Source organism: Embiotoca jacksoni, unplaced genomic scaffold, assembly GCF_022577435.1.
Source record: "Embiotoca jacksoni isolate LCO1_2020_lvr unplaced genomic scaffold, fEmbJac1.0.p SCAF_22, whole genome shotgun sequence".
NCBI lineage: Eukaryota > Metazoa > Chordata > Actinopteri > Embiotocidae > Embiotoca > Embiotoca jacksoni.
Genome location: NW_027185363.1, coordinates 1,329,006 through 1,352,010, shown reverse-complemented (window position 1 = coordinate 1,352,010; position 23,005 = coordinate 1,329,006). Strand labels below are relative to the sequence as shown.

Sequence of the window (23,005 nt, the reverse complement as noted above, 5' to 3'; positions counted from 1 at the left end):
AAACCCCGCCCGCCCCGCCCCGACCCCAAACCAAACTGATACACAATACATTCAGGATGACTATTTACACTATTCACAAATGATACAGAACAGCTCCTAAAAAAAAAAAAAAAAGAAAAGAAAAAGAAGACACATTTTTGTGCTTTTCCTTATTACTGCATGGTATAATGACCACAAATAAAAAGAATGAGTCCATTCTTTTGCTCACAGTACTTTCAAAATCCTCCAGTATGGCAGTCGGTTGGCAATGACAGACAGACGATCACTAGACTACAGAACAAGACAAAACGTCAATAATCAGGGCAGATGAGTTGCACAGTGTTCCCTCACTGCTTTTCAGTCCTTTCGAAGGTTTGCTTATGAACTACTTATGAATTATTATTCTTACATATCAGGAACTCTGAGAAACACAGATCATGTCATGTTGTCGGTGAATACATTAAGAGAGTGATCAGAAAGGGCATGGCAAAGTGTCTATATTCATTCTTACACATTTACAGTTTATGCCACTATGTGTAGTTTATAAGCAGACCCTCAAACACTGTCGGTGGCATTCAGAGTCAGAGGCATCCGAACGGACAAAAGGAGCTGAAAAAAAAAGATTTCAACAGTACAAGCCAACATCTAAATGAAAGATATTTCAACATTCAGCACGTAAGGTCAAAGGCATACTGTACATATCACAAGTATACTGCAAGAAGTGAGCTCTTCAACACCACAGCACATGAGGAAAGTGCACTGCTGACTGAAATGATCTTCATGGCACTTGAAAACAACTTTCCCTCCATTTTTTAAATTTTTTTTATTTTTTTGCTTCAGTAACCAGGCATCTATAACTCATTCATTAGTTGGGTTGTTTGGCACATCGACTTGACACCGTTAATACTTAAGTGTCTCGGTGACTTCAATATTGGAGCAGGTTGATATGACTCTTATATGGAAACAGATTTTCATACATTAACAGTTATAGTGACATGATACATGTTTCTGTTTGCAAGCTAATGCCTGCCTATATGTTCTGGAGTTACTGTTTGTCTTACATTATCATTTGATCAAAATGAAAGTTTACTATGTACATAAAAAAACTTATTGCTGCTCACAGGGTCAGCACAAACCAGCATTCATTTGTTGACTAACAGACTAGGAGTGAAAATCATCAGTCATCATCTCATCCACTATGACAAATCCTCATTATTTCCCTATAGTAGTAGTTGTTGGTGCACCTCATGTCATCGTGTCTCACTTGCTTTTTGTTTCTGTCTTCTTTGTCTTGTCTCTTTTTTTTTATGACTTCCATCCCCTCTGTAATACACTCAAACCATGTTGTGTTGATCTAAACGCAGAACACTTCATGCCACTGGACACTTTGATGGGCTGGATATATGGTTCCATTTGCCTGGTGGGAACATTTCCATTACCCCTACTGGCTCTGCGTTAAGCCAGAGGTTTCAATCATAACCACTGTAACTGTCACTGTGCTCTGGATCATGTCTGTGGGACCTTGACCCACTGTGGGCTTAAGGGGCAATTATGCCCAATAAAACCATACTGCATTCTATAATGCAGGACTAATGAATGTGTGTATGTGTGTGTGTGTGTGTGTGTGTGTGTGTGTGTGTGTGCGTGTGCGGGGAAAAACCTTAATGTGAAAATGTAAGATAAGGTATTCATATATTGCAGTGCATTCACTTTATATCCTCTAAAATACCTCCCTTTCTTCCAGTCTTTCTATTTCAGCTCTGATTTTCCTGTCAGTCCGGTGTTGTGGTGCAATCCCACCTGATGTCCTTGTGGAATTATTGGTCATTAAAGAGTACATGGAGTGGAAGGAGGAAACGAATGGTGCGGCAGACAGCTGAGATGCCGTCAGTACAGAGAGCATGCAGTTGGCAGGAATAGTGCTGACATTTCAGTCCTGCACTCTGCTCTCCACAGACGTGAGTTATGGTCCCATATCCCTATGAGACAGGTTAGAGGCATTTGGCACACAAGTCATGCTTCTCGTATACACAGAATACTAAATACCCACCTGTACAAGTACATGTATGCAAGTGCTCTATGTGTGCAGCGGGGAGAAAGAGAGAAAAGGAGGAAAGATCTCTGTTTAGTGAGAATGAGTTCAGTTTTCGTCTGATGACTCCCCTAGAGATTTAGATACTTTTATGATGTTTAGAATTTGCAGTTTCACTTCAAGTACCTAGTTGGTAATCAGACCAACGGGTAATATAGTGGGGAACAGATGGCTGGCAGTCTTGTTAATGGTATCCGAGAGGGAAAAAGCATCCCACTCCTGCAGTAGCATTTGACTGGCTCTGCAGGCTCAGTCAATCTGAACAGAGAAGGCAATCTCTATGTGCCATGTCCATCTTTCTCTCGGTCCTCATCCTCTCTGCTCCCCATTCTGCTTCCTTTCTGTCTATCTTCCCCCTCCGTCCTCTCTCCTCCCTCTTCCTGCTGCTGCTGAGAGCAGGAGAGAGAGGCAACTCTGCAATGCAGACACAGCAACAACCTCAGTCCATCTGGCCAATTAGTGTGAGCCAGGATATGAGTGGCAGACCCAGCAGCCAGTTATAACAAGAGACTCATTGTGGAGTGAAAGAGGGGTTGCCTGAGAGACTGACAGAGAAGATCGGAGGGTGGGGGGTGGGTGGGGGGGCTTAATGACAATGAAATAAAGATGTGAGGAAGAGAGAAAGGAAGGGAGAGAGGGATAGACAGAGTGAAGAGAAAAGACAGATCTATGTAAATCAAACAGAGATTAGGACATGGACAGAATTCTGTCCCCCTCATTTCCTCCACAGTCACTGGCCAGCCTGAGTCCTGTCACTGCAGTTCTTCTTACTCATCAGCTGGCTGAGATCCACCAGCTCACCCAACTCCCCTCGCTCCAGGGCCCCTCTCAGGAGAGCCCTGCTCAGCCCGGGGGGGTGTTGCTGGGACATGTAAGCCTGGCTGCTGGGAGCGGGCATGGAGGATGGAGGCAAGGGGACAGGGACCATGCCGTGGCTGCTGAGGATGTATCCTTCCGGGGCTGGCCAGCGCAAAGGCAGCGGCTCGCTGTACTCCATGGGGGCGCTGGGTGCTGAGACCACCCTCCGACGCTCAGGCGAGTCCTGGGGGGTCATGGGGTACACATATTCTCCTGCAGACTTCCTGAGGGGGGCTCTGGGTGTCCCCTTCCCTCCTTTTTCTTGCTTGCTCAAACAGACGTAGTGCTGGCGTGGCGTGTCATTCCCCCGGCTCTCACCACTGTGTCTCCCACCTCCGCCCTGCTGGAAGAGTCTGGTGGTCAGGTAGACGGAGGGGGGCATGCGGCAGGGTGAACCCAGACCCACAGAACCTCCCCCCAGGTAGGTCTGGCTGGTATCCCACCCTCCCGAGTTGGAGTCAGACAATCGTAGACCTCTGCGTTTCTGCTGGGGCGTGTGCTCTGGGGTGGGCAGGAAGCCAGGGTCTAGTTCTCCCGACTTCACCCAGCCGTTGGGCATGACAAACAGGGTCTCCCCGCCCTGAGAGCATGGGCGCTCCCCGCCTCCCTGCCGTGTCACGCTCAGCACTGAGCCTCCCATCCCGCCACCGTTACTCAGCAGGCCTCTTTCGCGCCTCTGGATGGAGGACTGGGATGCGTTGCCATGGCGACGGCTGGCAGGTTTGTGGGCCATGATCCAGCAGACAGCGAGGCCGGACAGCGCCGCCCCGATGGTGAATGCGGAGACTGCAGACGCCACGAGCAGGTTGAGGGAGACCAAACTCTCGGGTTCAATCAACAAACTCTGCTGCAGAATTCCTGAAGATTAAGAGACACAATTATGAAGATGACATTTAGTAGAACAGTCCAATGGATATCCTCTGAATGTATGTCCACAGGGTGTAGTTTAAAATTACTATTATTACAAGGAGTGCTATTCTGTTACTTAGTGTTTTTCCCTTCCCAAGACATCATTTATCATAATAAATCAATAACTGCAATAACACTAATAACTGGCGATCATCTCCAGTATTATATGATTATTTTCTGTGATGATGATGTTTCACAGGAACTTCTCTCCAGTTTGGCCTTGAGGCTCCACAAGCTCCAGGTTCAGAGAGGCCTGCACTTATCATCATTGCAGCTCCGACCACAGCAGCTGACTCTCTTTTTCTCCCCTCTTCTCCTCACACTTTCCATCCTGCAGCCTGGTCAAGGAGTCTCTCCTCGCAGCATACCATTACCTCAGTGTTTCCACCCAGCTCTAATCACTCCCATCTGCAGACACAGCAGCACATGCCTGAATCTGGCTCGGCCTCTTCTGCGCTTTCATCACTCAGATCAGAGGTTGTCAGGTCTGCAGCCTGGCATCTCTGACTTCTAGTCTAGGGGTATCAGTTTAGAGGGATAAAAGCGAGAAGCCTATAACGCAAATGAGTATGTTGAGGGCTTAGAAGGTGCTTTGGATACTTTGTTCTGTTGTTTTTGGGAAACTAAATGGATTTTGTGACTTCAAAACTGGGCTACAACAAGCGGAACAGTTCTGAAAGAATCTGCTGGAAAGGAAATCACTTTTTGGGGGGGTTTCCACTGACTTTGTGAACTTCAGAGCAACATTCAAAGAGAGTCTCTGTGGCGCTGCTGCACTGACATCTGAGCCTCTAAACACAAGTGACATCAAGTCATATGCAAAGCTATTTCCAGCTTGCTTACCAGCCACCTCACTCCTCTCCCTGAGATGCTCAGCTTTGAGAAAACAAAACCTTGCGTGCAGGAGGACGGCGCACTTCCCATCCAACAGTCTCGTATTGTTTACATGCAGCTACACTTCTTTCACATCCTGCCTAATTAAAATATCTCACACTGGAAGTGTTTTTGACCTGTAGGAAGAGAGGCTGAAACCAAAATCTCAGTTCTACTCCCACCTGATTCAGCTCTAACAAAGGGACCAAGCAATCAGTGGCTGATATCAAGTTTCAATAAATATTGCTGCGGTAAGGACGTTAAATCATGTTACACACCACATCATTAAAGTGTGCTAAATTATATAAATTGTTGTGAATATTCTGTGACTTGGTAGCATCAGACTTTTTTTCCCTCCCAGAACAAAATGTTCAGTGACAAGTACACAGGTGTAATGAAGAACTGTGCCACTAGGCGGAGCCTGTCCTCAGTCCGCTGTACACAGCCAGACTCATCCTAGTCATTGTACTGCAACCTACCATCACAGTCCCCTAGATGGGAGGTGGTGTTTCCATATTCCACGTCTTGTTGAAAAGGGAGCCTGCAGCCACAGAGAGATCACACATCAGCACATCAGAGACTTACATTTTTCTTTGTACGCCATATAGTAGGAAACATATAGTCCCCTTATATCACCATATACAGCTATATGAGCTCTTATGGTAGTGTGTAATGAAGAGGAATGTATGATTACAGACTAATACAACAGAACAGCTGACTGAAAAAATCTCATCAATGTAAAAACCGACCTTTTATAAGAACAGGTTCACTTTTGAGTCAAACACTGTACACGAATGATGTTTGTTAGATGTAATCAATAAAATTTATATGGCATAGATTAATGCGTCACCCATTGTAATGGGATACACTATTGATCCCATTATTGATTTTCTCCTTTCCACCTCTCAGGGGGGTCAAAGGTCAGGGTCAGCCATACAGGTGGCGATGGGAGCTGGAAGTAGGAAGTCCGATACTGGGTTCGATGTTTGGATACGGATACAAGTATTTTATGGAACAATTACCAATAACAATACTGAGTAATGATTATGGGAATTCACATTTGTCAGGGATAATGGTAGTAGTTAATAAATTACCAATGAATTGATAAAGGTTTGTTTGTCACAGGCTGCATAAATCAAATCACAAACGCACATAGCGGCTTAATAAGCTTCCAAAATAAAACTTTTCAATCTACAGAATACATTTAGACTCTTAATTCACAGCATTACTTAAACAACAATAAATATTTAGACAAGAAACTGCAGTGGGCTAACTGTGTCTGTGCTCATTTTCACAGTAATGCAACATTTATGGGTAGATTGACCTGAACTGAATTATAAAGCTTTGGCAGCCTCAAACACATTAATAAACAAAAAACTAACTTATTCTTAACTAATTTCTAGTTTAATAGTTGTCAATACCATGTGATCAGTGGGTTCAGTGTCATGCTCAGGTACTTCAGAGGAAATGATAGTCCATACTAAATCATCAAAGAGTTGAACAATTATGTTAAGTTTGCTAAAATAATAAACTTTTTTTTTTTTTTTTTTTTACTTTTAAGTAACTACTGAATATTTGTGTTAAATTTCCATGCCTTCCTTATTACCTTATCCTTTCACTTTGTTGAGTTGTATTTTTTCTGCATTGCATTGTATTTACAACATTGAATTATTTCCCCTAACATGATCTGACAATGCAGTCAGCACATCTGCCAAGGTAGTAAACACATCCCAGCTCTATGTGTATGTTTGTTGTCCTCACCGTGTGCCTGGTCTCAGGAAGGAGCAGGTGCTGCCTCTGGTCCAGCCACAGTATGGATCCCTGGAGGCCAGACAGCTCCTGCACACAAACACACAGACGCACGCATACATACAAACATACGGAAACAATGAAAACTAGGTGTGATACACGTGTCCACCGGATTTTATGAATTTAGGTAAATGTGGCCGCCGGGGCATCTCTTTAGGGGGCGCTCTCGAGCCATTTGGCCACGCCCACTCGCGACTCCACTAGAATACGAAATTTTTCGCCGGGAAACAATATGTGTATCCACTTTCATGAGTTTTTGAATATGATAAAGCCTCCAAAAAGGCAAATCACTTTACGTAATAATAATAATAATAATAATAAGGAACAAAAATAATTCCTTCAGGAACAATAGGGCTTTCGCACCATCGGTGCTCGGGCCCTAACAACATGTTAAGAAATGCTGAGCACTGATCTCATTCTCAGATTTGACCGTTTTGACCATTCCAGAGAGTTTATTAGCTAGCTGGCTAACAGGAAACCTGGTGCAGTAAAGTGGATTAATAAAATCCCTAAATATGAAATATGTCCTAACTGAAACATTACATTTATTTATGATATGTTTTGAAATATATGTAAAACCAATAAGATCACAATTCCCCAAGAGGTATTTTCTTCATACACAACCTATGCTGTGTACATATATTGTATACATATATTGTATTAACTTGTTAATTGTTCACAGTATCTAAATGTGAAAATTGTTTGCTGTGGGAATCGGGTTTACTGTACAACGTCCTGCTTCGGAACATTTTCCTCATATGGACAGAAGTAAAGAAATGCATTCTTGGTATTCGGAATGAATCTCTATCTGAAATCCTCTTGCGTCAAGTTAAATATTATGTCTCACAGGGAGAGAAAAAGCAGACACACAACAGAAATTGGCCAGTACGTACTACCTTGGCGAACAGCCACTACTTCATTCAAACATAGCTAATCATCAGCCAAAGAAACATTGACGAAAAACTCCCAAAGACAAAAAACAGGTGACTGAGTGTCACTCACTTCATGCAGCGCGAGTGCAGGTGGCAGCGAGATGTGGGGACTCGGACCAGACAGGAGGAGAAGGCTAGCAGCAGAGTGTGGCTGCTACGGTCCAGAGACAGAGACAGGAGCTGACGCGCCTGCGGAGAGTCCTCGCCACACCTGAAGACAGTGAGAGGAGGTGTGAAGACAGAAGGCAGACGGTAAAGAGCAAGAAGAGAGAGGTCGTTGTTCTCTTTTTGGCCTCAAATAAATCTCTGCCAGGGTTGAGGGCCTCATCTTTTGGTGCCTCAAAGAGGAAGCCCTTCGTCCGAACCCTCATACAAATGGTAACAATATCAGGCGCCTGCAGTTTTATCGAGGACTTAGACAACAAACTGTGTTGTGGGAAGAATTAAACTCTTTTTTGAGTTTGCTGCCAGTGACTAAAACCAAAATCCCCTTTTTATTGCTACAATTTTTTTGTTGGCACGGGGAGACAATAATTAAATCTAAGTTGCAAAGATTTTCTGGTGCCACAAAAGATTGGATGATACCAAATGAGGAATAGTGTATAAATAATTTAGGATCACTCCAGCAATAAAGAAGCTAAACAGCTAAGATGTTGAGCAAATAAATCAGTCAGAAATTGAACTGCTATTGCTATTAATTCCTACTCTTTTAATTTGAAATTTTTTCATTTCTCAAGACAAAATGTGAAAAATTCTCTATTCAGCTTCTCAAAAGTGCACATATGACAAAAAAATGTATTTGGGCTCTTTGGACTCTTTAAACGTGTCGTCTTGGATCTGCAAAATTAAGATCTTTCGCTATCTGAAATATTTTGGACTAAACACTTAATTGATTAATCAAGACAATAATCTGCAGATTAATTGATACTAAAATAGGAACAAAATGACAACAAAAAGTTAGATATCAAGGCAAGGCACTGTTGCTTTTATTTTGGCTGCTAAATCCTACTTTTCTACAATGGTCAGGTACTTAAACTGTATTTTCTGTAGTGCATGAAGATGATGTGGACTGCAATGTTAGTGGAACATATTCACATGCTGAGTAACTCACTAACTGCCTGTGGCACCTGCGTTTTTGCACACAGGTGCTATGTCTTGAGGTGTTTTTTAGTCACAGGTAGCAGATTAGCCTGGTAGCCTGGCAGCCTGATAACCTGGCATGGGTGGACGATGAGATTATTGGTTTGTTGTGTGAGTAATTGAATGGATATGATATATGTGAATGTACCTGTAACAGATATGGTCAAAGAAATAACTGAATAGGCTTTTACTGTGAGCTGTGCTTCAAAAATGTCAAAATCAGATATTCAAATAAGTGTAATGGAAGACAGCTCTCGGGTGGAAAAGCAGAGTTATCAACTGGAAGCAGGTTCTGTGAGATTTGATATACTTGGAGCAATATGCCAAGAATTGTAATTCACTAGAGATCAAGAACAAAGAGCTCTTGAGTCCCACTCACTTCTCAGGGTTGAATCCCTCCACCTCCTCCAGAAACACACTGCTGTGAGAGAATGAATCTCCACTGGGAATCATCAAGAACTTGAGGATGGTCCCTCGGGTGGAGCCCAGGAACAAGACGGTTCGGTTCTTATGGGGGCCAGCTTCTGTGTCCACCACCATGGTTGTCAACTGGTACCTAGAAAGACATAAATCAATAAATGAGGTCTTATCCTTCCTAAAGGCATTAATGCAAACTATTTTAGATTTTACATATAAAGAGCTGGAGGGATGCTATCAAACAGCTGAGTCATTCTGTGTACCGTCCCATAGTCTTGACCACCCAGGGTCTATGTCCGAGCAGCGGAACAGTCTCGTCCATTAGTGGGTGAGTCTTCACAAAGTTCAGCACCTCATCTGGCAGTGTGGTAGAGGAGCTAAATCTGGATCCCTGCACTGCACATCCTCCTGGCCTGCAGACAGAGAAAGAGAAAGAGAAGAAGATGAATAGAGACAGATAGAAAAGAAAGAAGACGAGAGGAGCCAGAGGGGTTCATTTTTTTCATCTGCTGGAGGCTGTTAGTATATTTGCTGAATAGTGAAGTTGTAGAGTGACTGACAGTTGGAGCTCATAAGAGGGGAGACTATATGTGAGACAGAGACTCAGCTAGCTGCAGCACTGCAGTATTCTGCTGAAGTTCTCCTCGCATACACTTGGCATAGCAATACCTTGGTTTGGGCACCGCTTCGTCCGGTACAGGTGTCCAAATAGATTCGGGGGATTTCTGCTCTTTAAACCGACCCTCAAAGACATGAGCCAGCTGCTGCATGTCAAACACACACACCGCAGAGCCGGGGATGCTACCAGAGATGAGGGGAAGAAGACAGCAATGAGAAAACATATTGTTTGTCTTTATTTGTGTGCATATTAGTTGTGTGTCTTAGTACCTGTTAGGTGGCGTGGAAAAGAGACCCAGGATGACGTCCCGTCCCTGCATGTGGATGATGTTGCTTGTGGCGTGTAAGAGGTTGAAGTAAAAGTGGGAGTCTCCCGGGACGGAGCAGTTGAGCCGTGCCTTTAGAAACGTGGTCCACTGTTTCTCGAGAACACGTTGAGAGCCACCCAGGTCTGCTTTACACACCCGAGCCACACGGGACACCATCACCTGGAGTAAGAAAGAGGAAGGTATGGTTAATTTGAGAGGGGAGAGAATAAAGGAAGCAGCCAAGGAGAGAAAGAAGGAGAGCACCTTCTCCAGATGATGAAACTCCATGGCCATCTCTCTGAAGAAGAAGTAAATATGAGGCCCCCACTCCATGGTGCTCACAAAGTAGGGCTCTGAAACATAAAAAAAAAACCTGTTAGACGACGCATTCGCATAACGCTCCAAAGTCCCTGACATGGTGCTGTAATAACAACCACATCAACATGAACCGCTGCTGTCCACCAGCCTCGCTCATTAAACATTCATGTACTGTTTACTTTATCATCATGGACAAGAGGATACATATTATTTATCATTTATTCATCCAGCACTGTTCCAGCTTTGACCTTCCGCAGCTTGATTTTCCACCATGGAAAACAGACCCCAGTGTTCGGTCCGAGGCTTGTTAAAACCCTGAATCTGTAGAGTCTGACCAACCTCAATACATCAATCTGGCTGACTGCGCTCTACTTAAAATAAATCTATTAAAAGGTTTCCTAATCATGTCTGGTTTGGCTGTATGTGGCTTATTATTTTTTCCCCCCCAAAATGGTCTTATTCACCTGTGAGCCACTTATAAAAAACAGCCACAGCCGTTCAATTTTCTTTTCGTCGAGTACTGAAGATAATGGTGATTGTTTCTGTTATTTGCTTGCTGATTATCTATTGAAGGTGTCTGGCTCTGGAGGGTCATTTTTAATGTGTCTGTTTCTAAAAGTACCTCTGAACCATTTGGAGTCGTGCTTGACTGTGCGGAGGGCGGGGCTGTCTCCGAGGCTACGATAGATCACTGCATCGATGGCCAGGAAGTCTGTCACAGTGCCGGTAAAAAGGCTTCCTTCTGAAAGAGAAAGATGCACCGAGAGAGAGGAAGGGAGGAGATTAAGAAGAAGAGGAAGGGGAAGATACAGATGGAGAGATAGCACAAGGTCAGGAAGATTAAAACCAAACAAGCAATGCAGCGAGAGGTCGGACTATAAATCATTTCTAAAGGTAAACACAAGGGCACAGACATTTCAATGTCTGGAGTCGAGTCTGATGTCTCCTACAAAGACTAAATTCTTCATCTTTAGTGCAAAATCGAGATGCTACCTGCAAATAAAGCCACGTTGGCATGCCTTGGGTCATACGGGCACCGTGCCATCCCACTGACAGGCTCTCCCACCATTTCGAGAGTGTCTCTCTGCAACAGGGAAAAAAAATGATATAGATAAACCAACTGGCAGATGCACAAAAAAATGACCAGCTGACAAATAGATGGATACTAACAGTGTAGTTGGCACACAGTGGGTTGAAGGCGTTTGTTCCACATACAAACAGGCCACCGTGCTGGCTGAGCAAAACCTTGATGAAATTACGACACTCTCCCTGAAGGAAAAAAACAACAACAAAAAGAAATGATTAGAGAAGAAGAGGGAAAATAAAGTGCAGGGCAATGTGAAAAAAAGACATTTTTTTTTAACAAAAGCTACACTACAAAGTCTGAGAAAGAAGACGACCAGTGTGAAATATGAAAAAAGCAGCTTAAAACAACCCTAAGAGGAAATAACACCCTCAGCCACACTCCATCTGGAGCAACAATAGGATGGGGACTTTAGTAGTCTTCAAAGTGAAGGCTGCTGATTGAAGTTTAAAGACGCTACTCGTGAATCTGAAACTTGGTGACACTGTTATCCCTTTGGTTGCTTTGTGATAGTATTTTACAACAATATATGAAGATATGAAGCTAAAAAACAATAAAATAACCTCTGTGGGTAGATAAGTGAGACATTTTTTTTTAATACAGCACCAGATATGTTCATCAGAAAATCACAAGTGGAAGTAACTAAAAGGAATAGTTTGGACATTTTTAGGGAGATAAAGGTAATAAGTTTCTCGACAAGAATTAGATCAAAAGAATGGTATCAGCCTTTAGCTTCAGAGCAGTTGTGGGACACCAGGACTGCTGTTGACCTTTCCAGAGGTGTCGTGGGCCTAATGAAACACTGGTGGGCCGAATGAAACAGTGGTGAAGGGACGTGACCACTTGATAACTCCAGAGAGAGATTGTACACTCTCACCTTGTTGCTAAGACCTTTTACTAGGTGGTTGCTTATTTTTGTGTGCGAGTATAGCATGCATAGTGTTAGTATAGAATCCTGTGAATTAGTGAGACGTTTGGCAGATAGTGATATTGAGTCAGTTGACCGTTGCAGTGTTATTCTGCATTAATTTGACACTATGTGTGTAGTGTAAAGCTAAACTTTTCATAAAGACTGAAAACAGCTCGCCCAGCTCTGTCCAAATGTACTCAAAATCCACCAACCAACACCCCTACAGCTCACCAATTAACGTTACACTTTGTTTCATTAGTCTGTACAGCAAGTATCCCACGGAGAGTCGGGAAAACATGCACTCCAAGCTACGCATTTACACTTGTTATTGATCCTCTCATCTAACTGTGAGCAAAAAAAGTGAATAAATGTAATCTCAAATGTCAAACTATTCCTTCAATAACATCAGTAATGCTTCCATTATATTGAGGTGTTTCAGATTTATTGTGCAGGCATTGCTTGTGCTCGCTAACAGCTAATACACAACACAACTAACTGGCTTATGAGCTAATAGTATTAGTATTGTACTTGTGCTTTCTTTGCAATGACAAGTCAAAGTGTCTGACAAGAAACTGTCATCGCTTGACTGAGGTGATGCTGCACACCTACAGAAGCTATAGTATCCAGCCTTGTCTACTGACTGTGGCCCACTACTAGAAGACTTAATGTCATTTACCCCCAGCTTAATAATTTGATCTCATTATCTGAGTGAGACGGTTTTAACGAACTTTCACATTCTTAGCATCTCTCCCCCTTCCCCCTCCTCTCTTTGTTCCACTTTTATCACAGCTTTGATTCGAGCTTTTTCACTCCTACAGCATCTCCTCTTTCATCTGTGCTGTTTGAATCCCTCCACCTCATTCTTACTACCTGGTGGCTGCCCCAGTCTCCTCATGTGTTTCCACCCACACATCCCTACCTATACCTCCCTCCCTCAACTGATTTCAATTACAGTTTCCTCCCCGAGGCAGTGTCACTCTCTCTGCTCAGTTTCTCTGCTATAATGTTTCCTGTTGCCTCTCTATCTTTTTCCACCCAGATTGCATTTTGCCTGTGGCACTGCTACGTTTGTACAATAAAGCTTGTATTTTAGTATCCACCCTGTCAACCAGGCCTGCCATCCCATCAAATCTTTATCTTTTGCAGATTTGATCATATTTCCCTTACACTGCACAACATTGTCAAATATCACCCTGTACACACACATAATTGTCCCACTTTCTTGTCTTCCCCACAGGCTTAGAGCGGTATACATGAAGAAAAGTGGCACAATGCAGGTATGCATAAAAAAAATGTCTCTCAAGCTTTACATAACGTTTCACTGAGCTGGCGTGATTAAGCGATGCACTGATTCTGTATCAACAAGATCAAATTTGTGTAAATACCGTATCCAGGTGCACCCAAAGGAAATAAGGTTTCTGTAACAGCTGTTGTGTCTGTCCATGCATGTGATAGACAGCATTGATGCGTGTTCAAGTGGATCTCAAAGTCACTGTGTTGTCTATGTATCTTACCTCATGCTTGCCCTTCATCCGGCACACTCGAATGTCATTCTTATTGGATTCCCATGTCCTTTTCTGAAATAGACAAACCGCAGTCAGAACTCACTGTATGTGTTATCTTGTATGTACATATGTGAACAATATAATTTATTATTGTGTGCAACAAACACGACTCCTACCTTGCTGTAGAACATCTCATCACCTGCCATGTTATCCAGCTCCACTCTGTACAAGTCATCTCTACGAAACACACAACACAACAAATTACTCCCAAAATAACAATAATCTAATAATATAATATGCCATATTTAACATACAATATAAACAGTAAGAAAGGGGTTGGAACCAGGCCGCTTTTTCCTGTATTATATAAGAGGTGAAAATCCTGCATGTTTTTTTTTTGTCTTTTCATTGATTTCAGAATAAAACTGATATATAAAACTTTTATTTTGGAAGATAAAATGCAGTCAAGGAAGGGTTAACAGAGCAGAAGCCTATGTAAATCCTCTTTTTTTTTTTTTTTTTTTTAAATATACATACATGTAAAGTTAAGATTGCACAAAATAGTGTCCTATTTCTTTTACACCTGTACTGTTGTTGTTACATTAGCAAACTGTTTACAGAATGTCATTTCTGTGAGACTGCCACCTGTTTGTGTGTGTGACACAAATCTATTCTGGTCAAACAAGCTAAAGCCATGCATTTAAAATTGTGTTTGAACTTTGAAATGATTTTGTTAAATGGGGATGGATTGTATTATTTTTTTGTGGAATTTATTTGGCAAATTTAGACTTCATTCGAGCACAAGGCAAAATATTCTGTAGGTTTGCATGCCTCTTTCTTGAGGAGGAGACACGAGACGTTACACAATCATATTTACTCCTATTTATAGGGACACTCTATTTACATTGCTTTCTACAGTTCATTTGTGAAAAATCATTTAAAAGTTTAATGTAAAGTATTTAAGGGAACACTTTCACGAGGGGGGAGGGGCAAATATTATTACTAAAGGACCGTAGTTAGCCCACAGACAGCTATTTGACTACCTGTGCTAAAAGGCAATTCTTATTTTCCATGTACAAGAGTAATGTGCACAAACAGCTTTCACTTGACATTTAACAACAAGCATGAATTCATCATCAGCAGAACAAACTGAAAATGTCCTCTGCAGAGTGACAGCAGATGGAAGCCGTGGCATCAAATGAAAGCAAAAACATATTAATGCGAACACGTCAGCAACACGGTTGGAGGCGGTTGCTGTTGGTTACCTGGCTCCTATGTAGAGCGTGCGGTTGACTTGGAGGACCGTCTGGATGTGCAGCTCCTGTCTTTGAGCTGAACGATGAGCTCTGCCCAGGAACACTGGATACCTCCTCACCACTGACATGAACACACAGACAGACCGAGAGAAGTGAAGCTATAGACATGAAGTGCCTTGCTCAAAGGATTCTCTGACAGCTGAGGACAGAGAGAACACTTTTCCCATTTATATTCACCCAAAGTACTCAGGCAGGCCATAAAACAGCTTCACTAACTTTAACTTTAATAATGTCTTTACTCACTCTCGATACTTGTGTTTGGGAAAACAAAGATAATGGGCAGATGAATGGAATAGCAGTTATAGCACACGGAAATGCTTTTATCCTCTTTGTATTTTTTGCTGTTGTTGATGCATGCAGATCTATAATGAGAAAAACTGTGTAATCACTATATTTATTATTTCATTATAAAAAAAAAATTACAATTTCCTCCCTCTCCTTCACATGCCAGATAAATGAGAGAGTACAGATAAGGTGGAGAGAGAAAGTGGCACTATCAGACAATGAGAAAGTTTCAAAGTGGAGGTCTCCACAGGGAGCTCTCATCGTCAGGAGACAGATTGGGAAAATGTCTCACTGTCCTTGACTGCAGGAAAGGGAGAGCGGACGTAATGATCCATCTCCACCGGCCTCCTCCCCTTCTCTCTCCCAACACTCAGCCTTCTCTCTCGTCATCTGTATCACCCCATCCAATCCAGCTATCTCCCACATTTCTCTCTCTTGCTTTCTTTCTTTCTTTCCTTTATACCTTCTTTCCTCTCTCATATTTATTAATTTACAGAGCTGCCACAGAGAGGTGGAGTGAAGTTTCTTCCTTTATCTGTATGCCTGGGCAGCTCCAAAGCAGCTCCACACCAAGGCATTGACCCTTAACCCCCGATTTCCACATCCATCGCGGAGCCATTCATCAATGCACACATGCACGTGCTTACACTCACGTGCACACACACATAGAGGGGAAGGACACGTACCCTCTACGGGGACGTAGCTGAGTGGACTAGGTTCCTCTGGGAATGAGCCATCAGCCAGTTGAAGCAGCAGGAGCAGAAATGTGAGGGGAGGACCCACAGTTGTCATGGCAGCAGCACACATGCACTGTTAACAAAGAGAGAGGGGAGACAAAAAAATTCATTGTGCACTGTATATATCTTTGTGTGTGCATGGGTGAGAGTGCAAGTGAGGATGTGTACTGACATTTTGACAGATTTCTCATTGCAGAGGAATTGACCAACAGGTCTTTGTGTGTGTGTGTGTGTGTGTGTGTGTGTGTGTGTGTGTGTGTGTGTGTGTGTGTGTGTGTGTGTGTGTGTGTGTGTGTGTGTGTGTGTGTGTGTGTTTGCGTGAGAGAAGAGAGGACAGGGTCAGAAGTGCAGCAGGGTGCCTGCTGCCACAAACCTGGATTCGGCAGGAAGCTAATGTGTTTCTATTGTCTGCTCTCATGGTGTAATGGGATGTATTGTCAGAAATGTCACTCCATTGTCAAACTGTTTGAATTGAAAGAGATTCTCACAGCCATATAACACACCGAGACAAAAACACTCAGGGTTACCAAGTCGCTGGGTGGTAATGCTCCTCTCACTAATTGTGTTTCTGTGCAGACATATGAAGCCTGTATAATGGGTAATTAGCCACAAAAAGGAATAGATGGTCTTTATCAGCCAGACAGTGAGAGAAAAAGGAAAGATGAAGGGACTGACTTGAGTATGCTGGACTGTGTCTTTTTAAAGGTCAAAAGTCAAGAATGATGTAAATCATGAACAAGAAAAGGAAGGAAACAGATTTTGGTCTTTTAGAAAAGTGAGAGGCCACAACAGTGTCACACTGGGCAAAATACACAGACACATGAAAATAGCAAGAGTCTAGAGTTGTGCTGGTGGCTCTGTGAAGTAGCTCAGTGATGACGCTAGCATGCTAAAAAGAATGATATTCAACACGCAAAACTTTTATCATTAGCTTACATTTGTTAATTAAGACTAAAAAAAAGTATCGGTGGCTAATGAGAATGTCAATAGTTCTCCAGGACCAATGTATTGAACAAAGAGATGTCATTGAGATGCTTCCTCTGGGGACCATTAAAGTCTGCTTAAATTTCCATGCCAACAAATACAATAATTATTGCGATACGCTGGACCACAGCAATTGACCAACAGACACATTAATATTGCCATATGCAGCCATAACATTGCTAAAAAAAAAACACATAAATGGTCAAACTGACAAAAACAAGCCTTCACAGTGTATATCAGAATCCCATGCACCTATAAAACCAAGACAGTGGAATAATACTGCTGCACATAAGTTACTGCCAGATATAAATGGTGGCAGCCACACCATCCAACACATGCTTGAATGTGGACGCTTTTCTTTGCATTTACTCAAAATGTCTGTGGCTCAGCTACACAGCTTGTGTAGCAGTACGAGCTGTCTTTGACGTGAGAATACTTTGAAAGGGAAGAGGAAACATAAAGAGAGGGGAAGAAAAGACAAAATGAGGAGAGCGTACAGGGCGAAGTGTTCGGGATTTGTCTTGGGCTGCTGAGAGCACTGCTAAAATCCTGGAAAATGTGAAGTTTGATGGAAGGTTAGAAACTGAAGAGATAGATGTGAGCAACATCAATGCTGCTCCCATCAAATCAACCTGAATGCCATGTTTCACATTTCCCCATCCCCCCACTTATTTCCTTTCATCCTCTATCTCTGAGCCTCCATCACCCACCTCTTCCTTTCATTTCTCTCTCTTCTTCTATCTCTCATCTTATCTGTTCCCAGATAAAAAACAACAACCTTACGACTGCTTTTAGAGATAAAAACACAAGGTAGAGAGGTAGATGTGTTCGTTGCTACGGTGATGACAACTGCTATTTGAAGCACACGGATGAACCTTGATGTAACACACATACAGTATACTTGTATACACAAGCACAGTCACCTGTGTTGCCAACACTTCAGACTTTACGTTAGATTGAGTGACAGGGCGTTTGAAAACATCATGGAGGGGATGTGGGCCGGGGAGTATACTCTGAGGCCACTTCAAATGAAATTCAAGCCCAGAGATTGCAGGTTTCACATCTTTAAGCCTTTTCCTCATCAGAAGCATTGGAGGAGCCCTGAAGGGGGGTGGAAGGTTTGATTCATCTGACTCTCCATTGGGATTCCCCAGACTAGAACTGATTGAGTCAGGGTTAGAGTCAGCCTTATTTCATTAGGGCCACTTCATGAGCAGGGCCCAAATGTGATGTTTAACCTAAAATGAAATTCTACTGCCTCGTTTAGACTGAACGTTTGGATGGAATAAATTAATTGAACCGTGTGTTAGCGAGATTAGCCATCGTGTGGATAAGCTTTGCCACACTAACCCATTGCTACCAGTTTGTGTCAAAAAAATCAGACTCCTTTTTCTCACTAGACTATATATTTTTATATTTAGTGTGACTTACACTTCTGTCACAAACAGATGTCCATAAATTCAATTAGAATTCACAGAAAAAAGATATACGTTTTCTTCAATGTAAATTAATCCACTTATAGCTGTTCATGGGCACACTGCAAATAGAAGCTGAAAACAGATGATTGGGCATAATTAATGTTGCCAAATAGCCAAAATAAAAATAATAGTTGGCCAAAATATGTAGAGATAGTTGTAGCTATGGCCTGTCTCATGATAATTTCTGTTTACATAAAAGCCCAATGGGAAGTATAGTTAAAAAAACAATACAATGCAAGACAAGTAATAATAATAATAGGAGTGTAAAAATCTATCATTTATAACCATAATGTTATTTTTTTAAAATAAACTATAAATTAATAGCAAAATATTTTATTATAGTTCAAACAGTCCGATCACAATGGTACTTAAATTTTCAAAACACTGACAAATCATCCACAGATGTGTTTAAAACCTGTGACAGAGATAAAAACAAACTATTTTAATTCACATAAAACTGTTTGGTTGCATAAAAACAAAACGATTCTGCTAAAAAGCTTGCAAACACTGTTCTTTTCTCTCTTTCTCTCTCTCTATATGCAAACTGCACATACAACATACCACAACCCTGTGGCCAATTATTGATGAATCCTCCTCATTAGAGTGCCTATTGATTAAGCTTATTGATCCATAAGATAAACCTGGGCCAAGGCCAGCATATTAAAGCTCTGCTGCTGGACAGTGCCATGACAAAGGCAGCATTTTTGACACTGGGGGCTGTAAAATGGGGTTTGGGGCAACGCTTTGATGGTTGATTATCAACGGTTCTGAGTTTTCCCAGCTGAGCTAAAGCTCGGAAGAGAGAGATGAAAGATAGAGATGGTTTTAATATAAGATGAAAAGGAGGAAGAGAGACACCGCCTGCCGCAGACTTCCAGCTCATCAAACTATAAAAAACAGACTGGTGACAGAATGAGTATCAGGAAATCAAGGGAGGAGAGACAAGCGAGCGCAGAGAAGAAAGGGTGTTATGCTATTTGTGTCAGATCATGTTGGTGTGATAGGATTAAATGGTGTGACACTGACACCATTATCATGGGATGCATGTAATGATGGTGACAGACTCACGGTGTAATCTAGCCTCATCAGGCAACCCATTTGCAAATCACCTGCTAACACCCGCATAATTAGCCAATCAGCAGGTCATCCAAAGGAGTATACACACCTGCTTTCACCTCTTATCAGTTTGGCCATATGTTTTGCAGTTATCAGCCAGGACAGGTTGGTTTCTCACTGTGCTCTTGTTCACCTGCCACAGCTGAGTGACAGCGGGCAAGCAGCATGCTGGAAATTTCTATGCAACCCCCAGTATGTCAACAAGGTATGTACATGATATCCATTTAATGGTGATCTACTTAATATTTAACCATGATCCTAAAATGCCTCAGTGGCTTTTAGTGTACATTGGACATGCTCATATTTGCACAGGGCATCTCAACTATTAAAGCTGCTGAGGAAGATCAATACACTTTCATCCAGCTAAACAGAGGCAGTATTAAGAGCCCCATCCCTGTCCACACCGAGGAGCATTTACTGACCACGAGGAAACAGACACACAGCTCACCAAACCCAACCCAATACAAGCACTGTCGTCAAGAGCGTTGACCTCTGCTGCACACAACTACAGTACAGCCATGAATTAATCCTGAAATGTGTGTGTGTGTGTGTGTGTGTGTGTGAGATTGAAATCAGATGAATCAGATCTAAGACCATCTTTTAATGGCGTTGACATTTTACTCATCACTGTATCTGAATTGTGCTTCTTGCATTGAATCATTTGTTGTGATTAGGTCTACAGGCAATCTTTCTCTCTCTCTTTACTTCCCTCTGCCTCTCGCTCTCTGTTGGGCTGCTGCAGCCACTCCACTCTGTGCCTTTGTTACCGTAGCAACCAATAGCAAAGCCAGGCAGAGATGTTCTATTGCAGTAGATGTAAACGTGAGGAGGGCGCGTCCGCCCTCTAACACGTACATTCACACATATGTGTGAGCTTACTAACACACATACACACACACAAATGCATACACTTAAACCCAAACACGTGCATTCAAATGAGTGTGCATGAACACGTACATGGACATATATATAAGGAAGTGGGGGTCCCCGCTCTCTCTGCAAGGAGGGGGATGGGGGAGCTGCAAGCATTTTGTCTCCACATTATCCACACACTGTTGGGATACATAATGTAGCTCATTTGAAATTACTAGGTCAATATGTTTACTGAAAACACAGCAATGCATTTATTACACTTGCATTTATGAAATATGTGCCCTGCTAAGACTTATTTTAATGGGATTTCTGCTTCAAAGATGTAATATTGTAGCTGAATCTATTAGTCCCTGAGAGCTAGCTTTATGATTATTGTTCCTTGTTTATGTAAAAACATTCATATTCATTGAAGAGAACAACTTCCTCTGCTGCCACAAACTTGATTTCAGACTAAATGAAGCCGGAGAAGAACTCTCTTTTTTTTCTCAAAATGCTTTTCTCCCCAATGCATCTCAGAGACTTCCTCAGCCGGATTATTATGACAAGCCAATTTACAGTTTAAAAAAAGCCGGAGCCAGAAAGTTAAAGTTGGATTCAGAAAATTGCAAACTGTAAAACCGAGTCTTCATGCTGGATATATCGGCGCTGAAGACTCGGCTGAATCCTTTACACCCTGCTCTCATTTGTAACACACTTGCTCCTTGAGGACAGTATGCAGGTTAAAGCCCGGAATAAAGCAAGATGGCCTGAGGGTAGAAACACAGACACGGGCTAAACTGGGAGAAGTGGGTCACCTTCACACTTCAGTATACTCTACCCTACGAGCACTATCGTTTCATTAATAGACTTAAAAGAAATATCCGCTGAAAAAGAGAAGGTTGTGCAGACATAACTGTGAAAGAATTCGGAAGGCTTCTTTAACTTAACAACACCATGAAGTGGATTATGATAACTTAACAGATGTTACTCTCAGGTGTCTCATGTTGTAAAGCGTTCCTGAATGCTGGTTAAAAGATTGGCTCGACCCAGAATGGCTATTTCAAATCAACACCGCAATTGATTAACTGGAAAACTCTTGAAGTGAAAGTACTGTTAAGTACAATCTACCTTTGAGTCAGTTCACACACAAATGCTGGTAATCACAGAATTAACATGAGCGGAGCATATCTAATATGAGAACAAATGTTTGTAGTCGTAGTTCATTGCTGCTTGTTGTTAGTCCTTTCTATTTCAAAATAAAGCATGTTTAAAATGTATTACAAAGACAGTTGTAAAAAGTGAAAGGATCAATTAAGAGTAAAACATGTTAAATGTGCTAAACTTGTATTTCAAGTAAATAGCTTTTTTTCTGTGCATATTGTAGGTAACTTCCCTGTTAAATGAATAGTTGGACATTTTGATAGATAGATAGATAGATAGATAGATAGATAGATAGATAGATAGATAGATAGATAGATAGATAGATAGATAGATAGATAGATAGATAGATAGATAGATAGATAGATAGATAGATAGATATACTTTATTGATCCTGCAAGTGGAATTTTTTAAAATAAATTTCTGTTAAATAGAAAGTTGCTGCTAGCAGAAGGTTAGGTTAGCGTGGAATCAAAGAGCCTTAAAAGAAAACCGGAGGGTAAGATCAACCATTTACTATCTCACATGGGTTATGTGCCGCTTTGCTTCTTGGCTGTGAGCAGTGACTTTGTGGAGCTGGCCGATAACTGATCCCAGCATTAAAACGCCCTATAAAAATGTGAATGGATGTTTTTACACTTCGGTTATAATGTGATAAATGGTGAGCTTTAGGGTTGTTGGTTACCTTTTGACAACTGTCACCCCTTTTTCCAGTGTTTTGTGCTAAGCTAAGCCAACTGGCTGCTGGCTGTGGTGTTAACATACAGACAGGAGAGTGACATCACTGTTTTCAGCTAATTCTCTGTATCAGCAGATCAGCATATTTCCCAAAACATTTACCTGTCCGTTAATTTCACATTGTCATTGTAATTTATAAAAGAAGCTCAGTTTGTAAATGTCCACATAACTATGATTTTATGAATGACATGAGCCAGTATTGTCTGCTGGGACTTCAGAGTTTGAAGCAAGTTCGGAATGGTTACATGTGATATCTATTCAGATACACGGGCCTGTTTGCGTGCTCTCAAATACAAACAGAGTAAAGAGCAAATGTGCACAAAGACACATGCAATCACGGGCTCCTCAGCGGTGGAATCACTGTGTCAAGTCTTTATCTTATCGAGGTGGAGGTGATATTCCCTCAAGTGGCTGCCTGTCTCCTCAGAACGGGTCTAATCACAGTTAAGGGGATCTGTCTTTTGCTGTTAAATATCCTAAAATACTATTCAATCTACAGGGTCATTTATATGCTAATGCAAAAGGTTACCACTGCACTTTGACGCAGCTGTGCGCTGTTAGGTTATGTGTGAAAAAGGAATAAGATAGA

At 42.0% G+C, this 23,005-nt stretch overlaps 1 protein-coding gene across 3 annotated transcripts in view; it reads right to left on the bottom strand.

Annotated features, from left to right (window-relative positions):
* Positions 1 to 22: 22 nt before the first annotated feature.
* Positions 23 to 23,005, bottom strand: part of LOC138202815 (semaphorin-6B-like) — a 28,851-nt gene continuing 5,868 nt past the window's right edge. Inside the window, exons 3-18 of one of the 3 annotated variants that reach the window (XM_069157101.1) lie at positions 16,040 to 16,163; positions 15,018 to 15,129; positions 13,929 to 13,989; positions 13,762 to 13,824; positions 11,424 to 11,522; positions 11,247 to 11,337; positions 10,876 to 10,992; positions 10,200 to 10,288; positions 9,898 to 10,115; positions 9,679 to 9,810; positions 9,273 to 9,422; positions 8,972 to 9,148; positions 7,523 to 7,663; positions 6,473 to 6,550; positions 5,191 to 5,252; positions 23 to 3,787 (exon numbers count right to left, since the gene is read on the bottom strand). In XM_069157101.1, coding sequence (XP_069013202.1) covers positions 2,802 to 3,787; positions 5,191 to 5,252; positions 6,473 to 6,550; positions 7,523 to 7,663; positions 8,972 to 9,148; positions 9,273 to 9,422; positions 9,679 to 9,810; positions 9,898 to 10,115; positions 10,200 to 10,288; positions 10,876 to 10,992; positions 11,247 to 11,337; positions 11,424 to 11,522; positions 13,762 to 13,824; positions 13,929 to 13,989; positions 15,018 to 15,129; positions 16,040 to 16,163 — 2,700 coding nt within the window. In that variant the 3' untranslated portion in view covers positions 23 to 2,801. Of the gene's footprint in view, positions 3,788 to 5,190; positions 5,253 to 6,472; positions 6,551 to 7,522; positions 7,664 to 8,971; positions 9,149 to 9,272; positions 9,423 to 9,678; positions 9,811 to 9,897; positions 10,289 to 10,875; positions 10,996 to 11,246; positions 11,338 to 11,423; positions 11,523 to 13,761; positions 13,825 to 13,928; positions 13,990 to 15,017; positions 15,130 to 16,039; positions 16,164 to 23,005 lie in introns of all 3 variants that reach the window. The other 2 variants (XM_069157100.1, XM_069157099.1) reach the window with 2 other exon arrangements.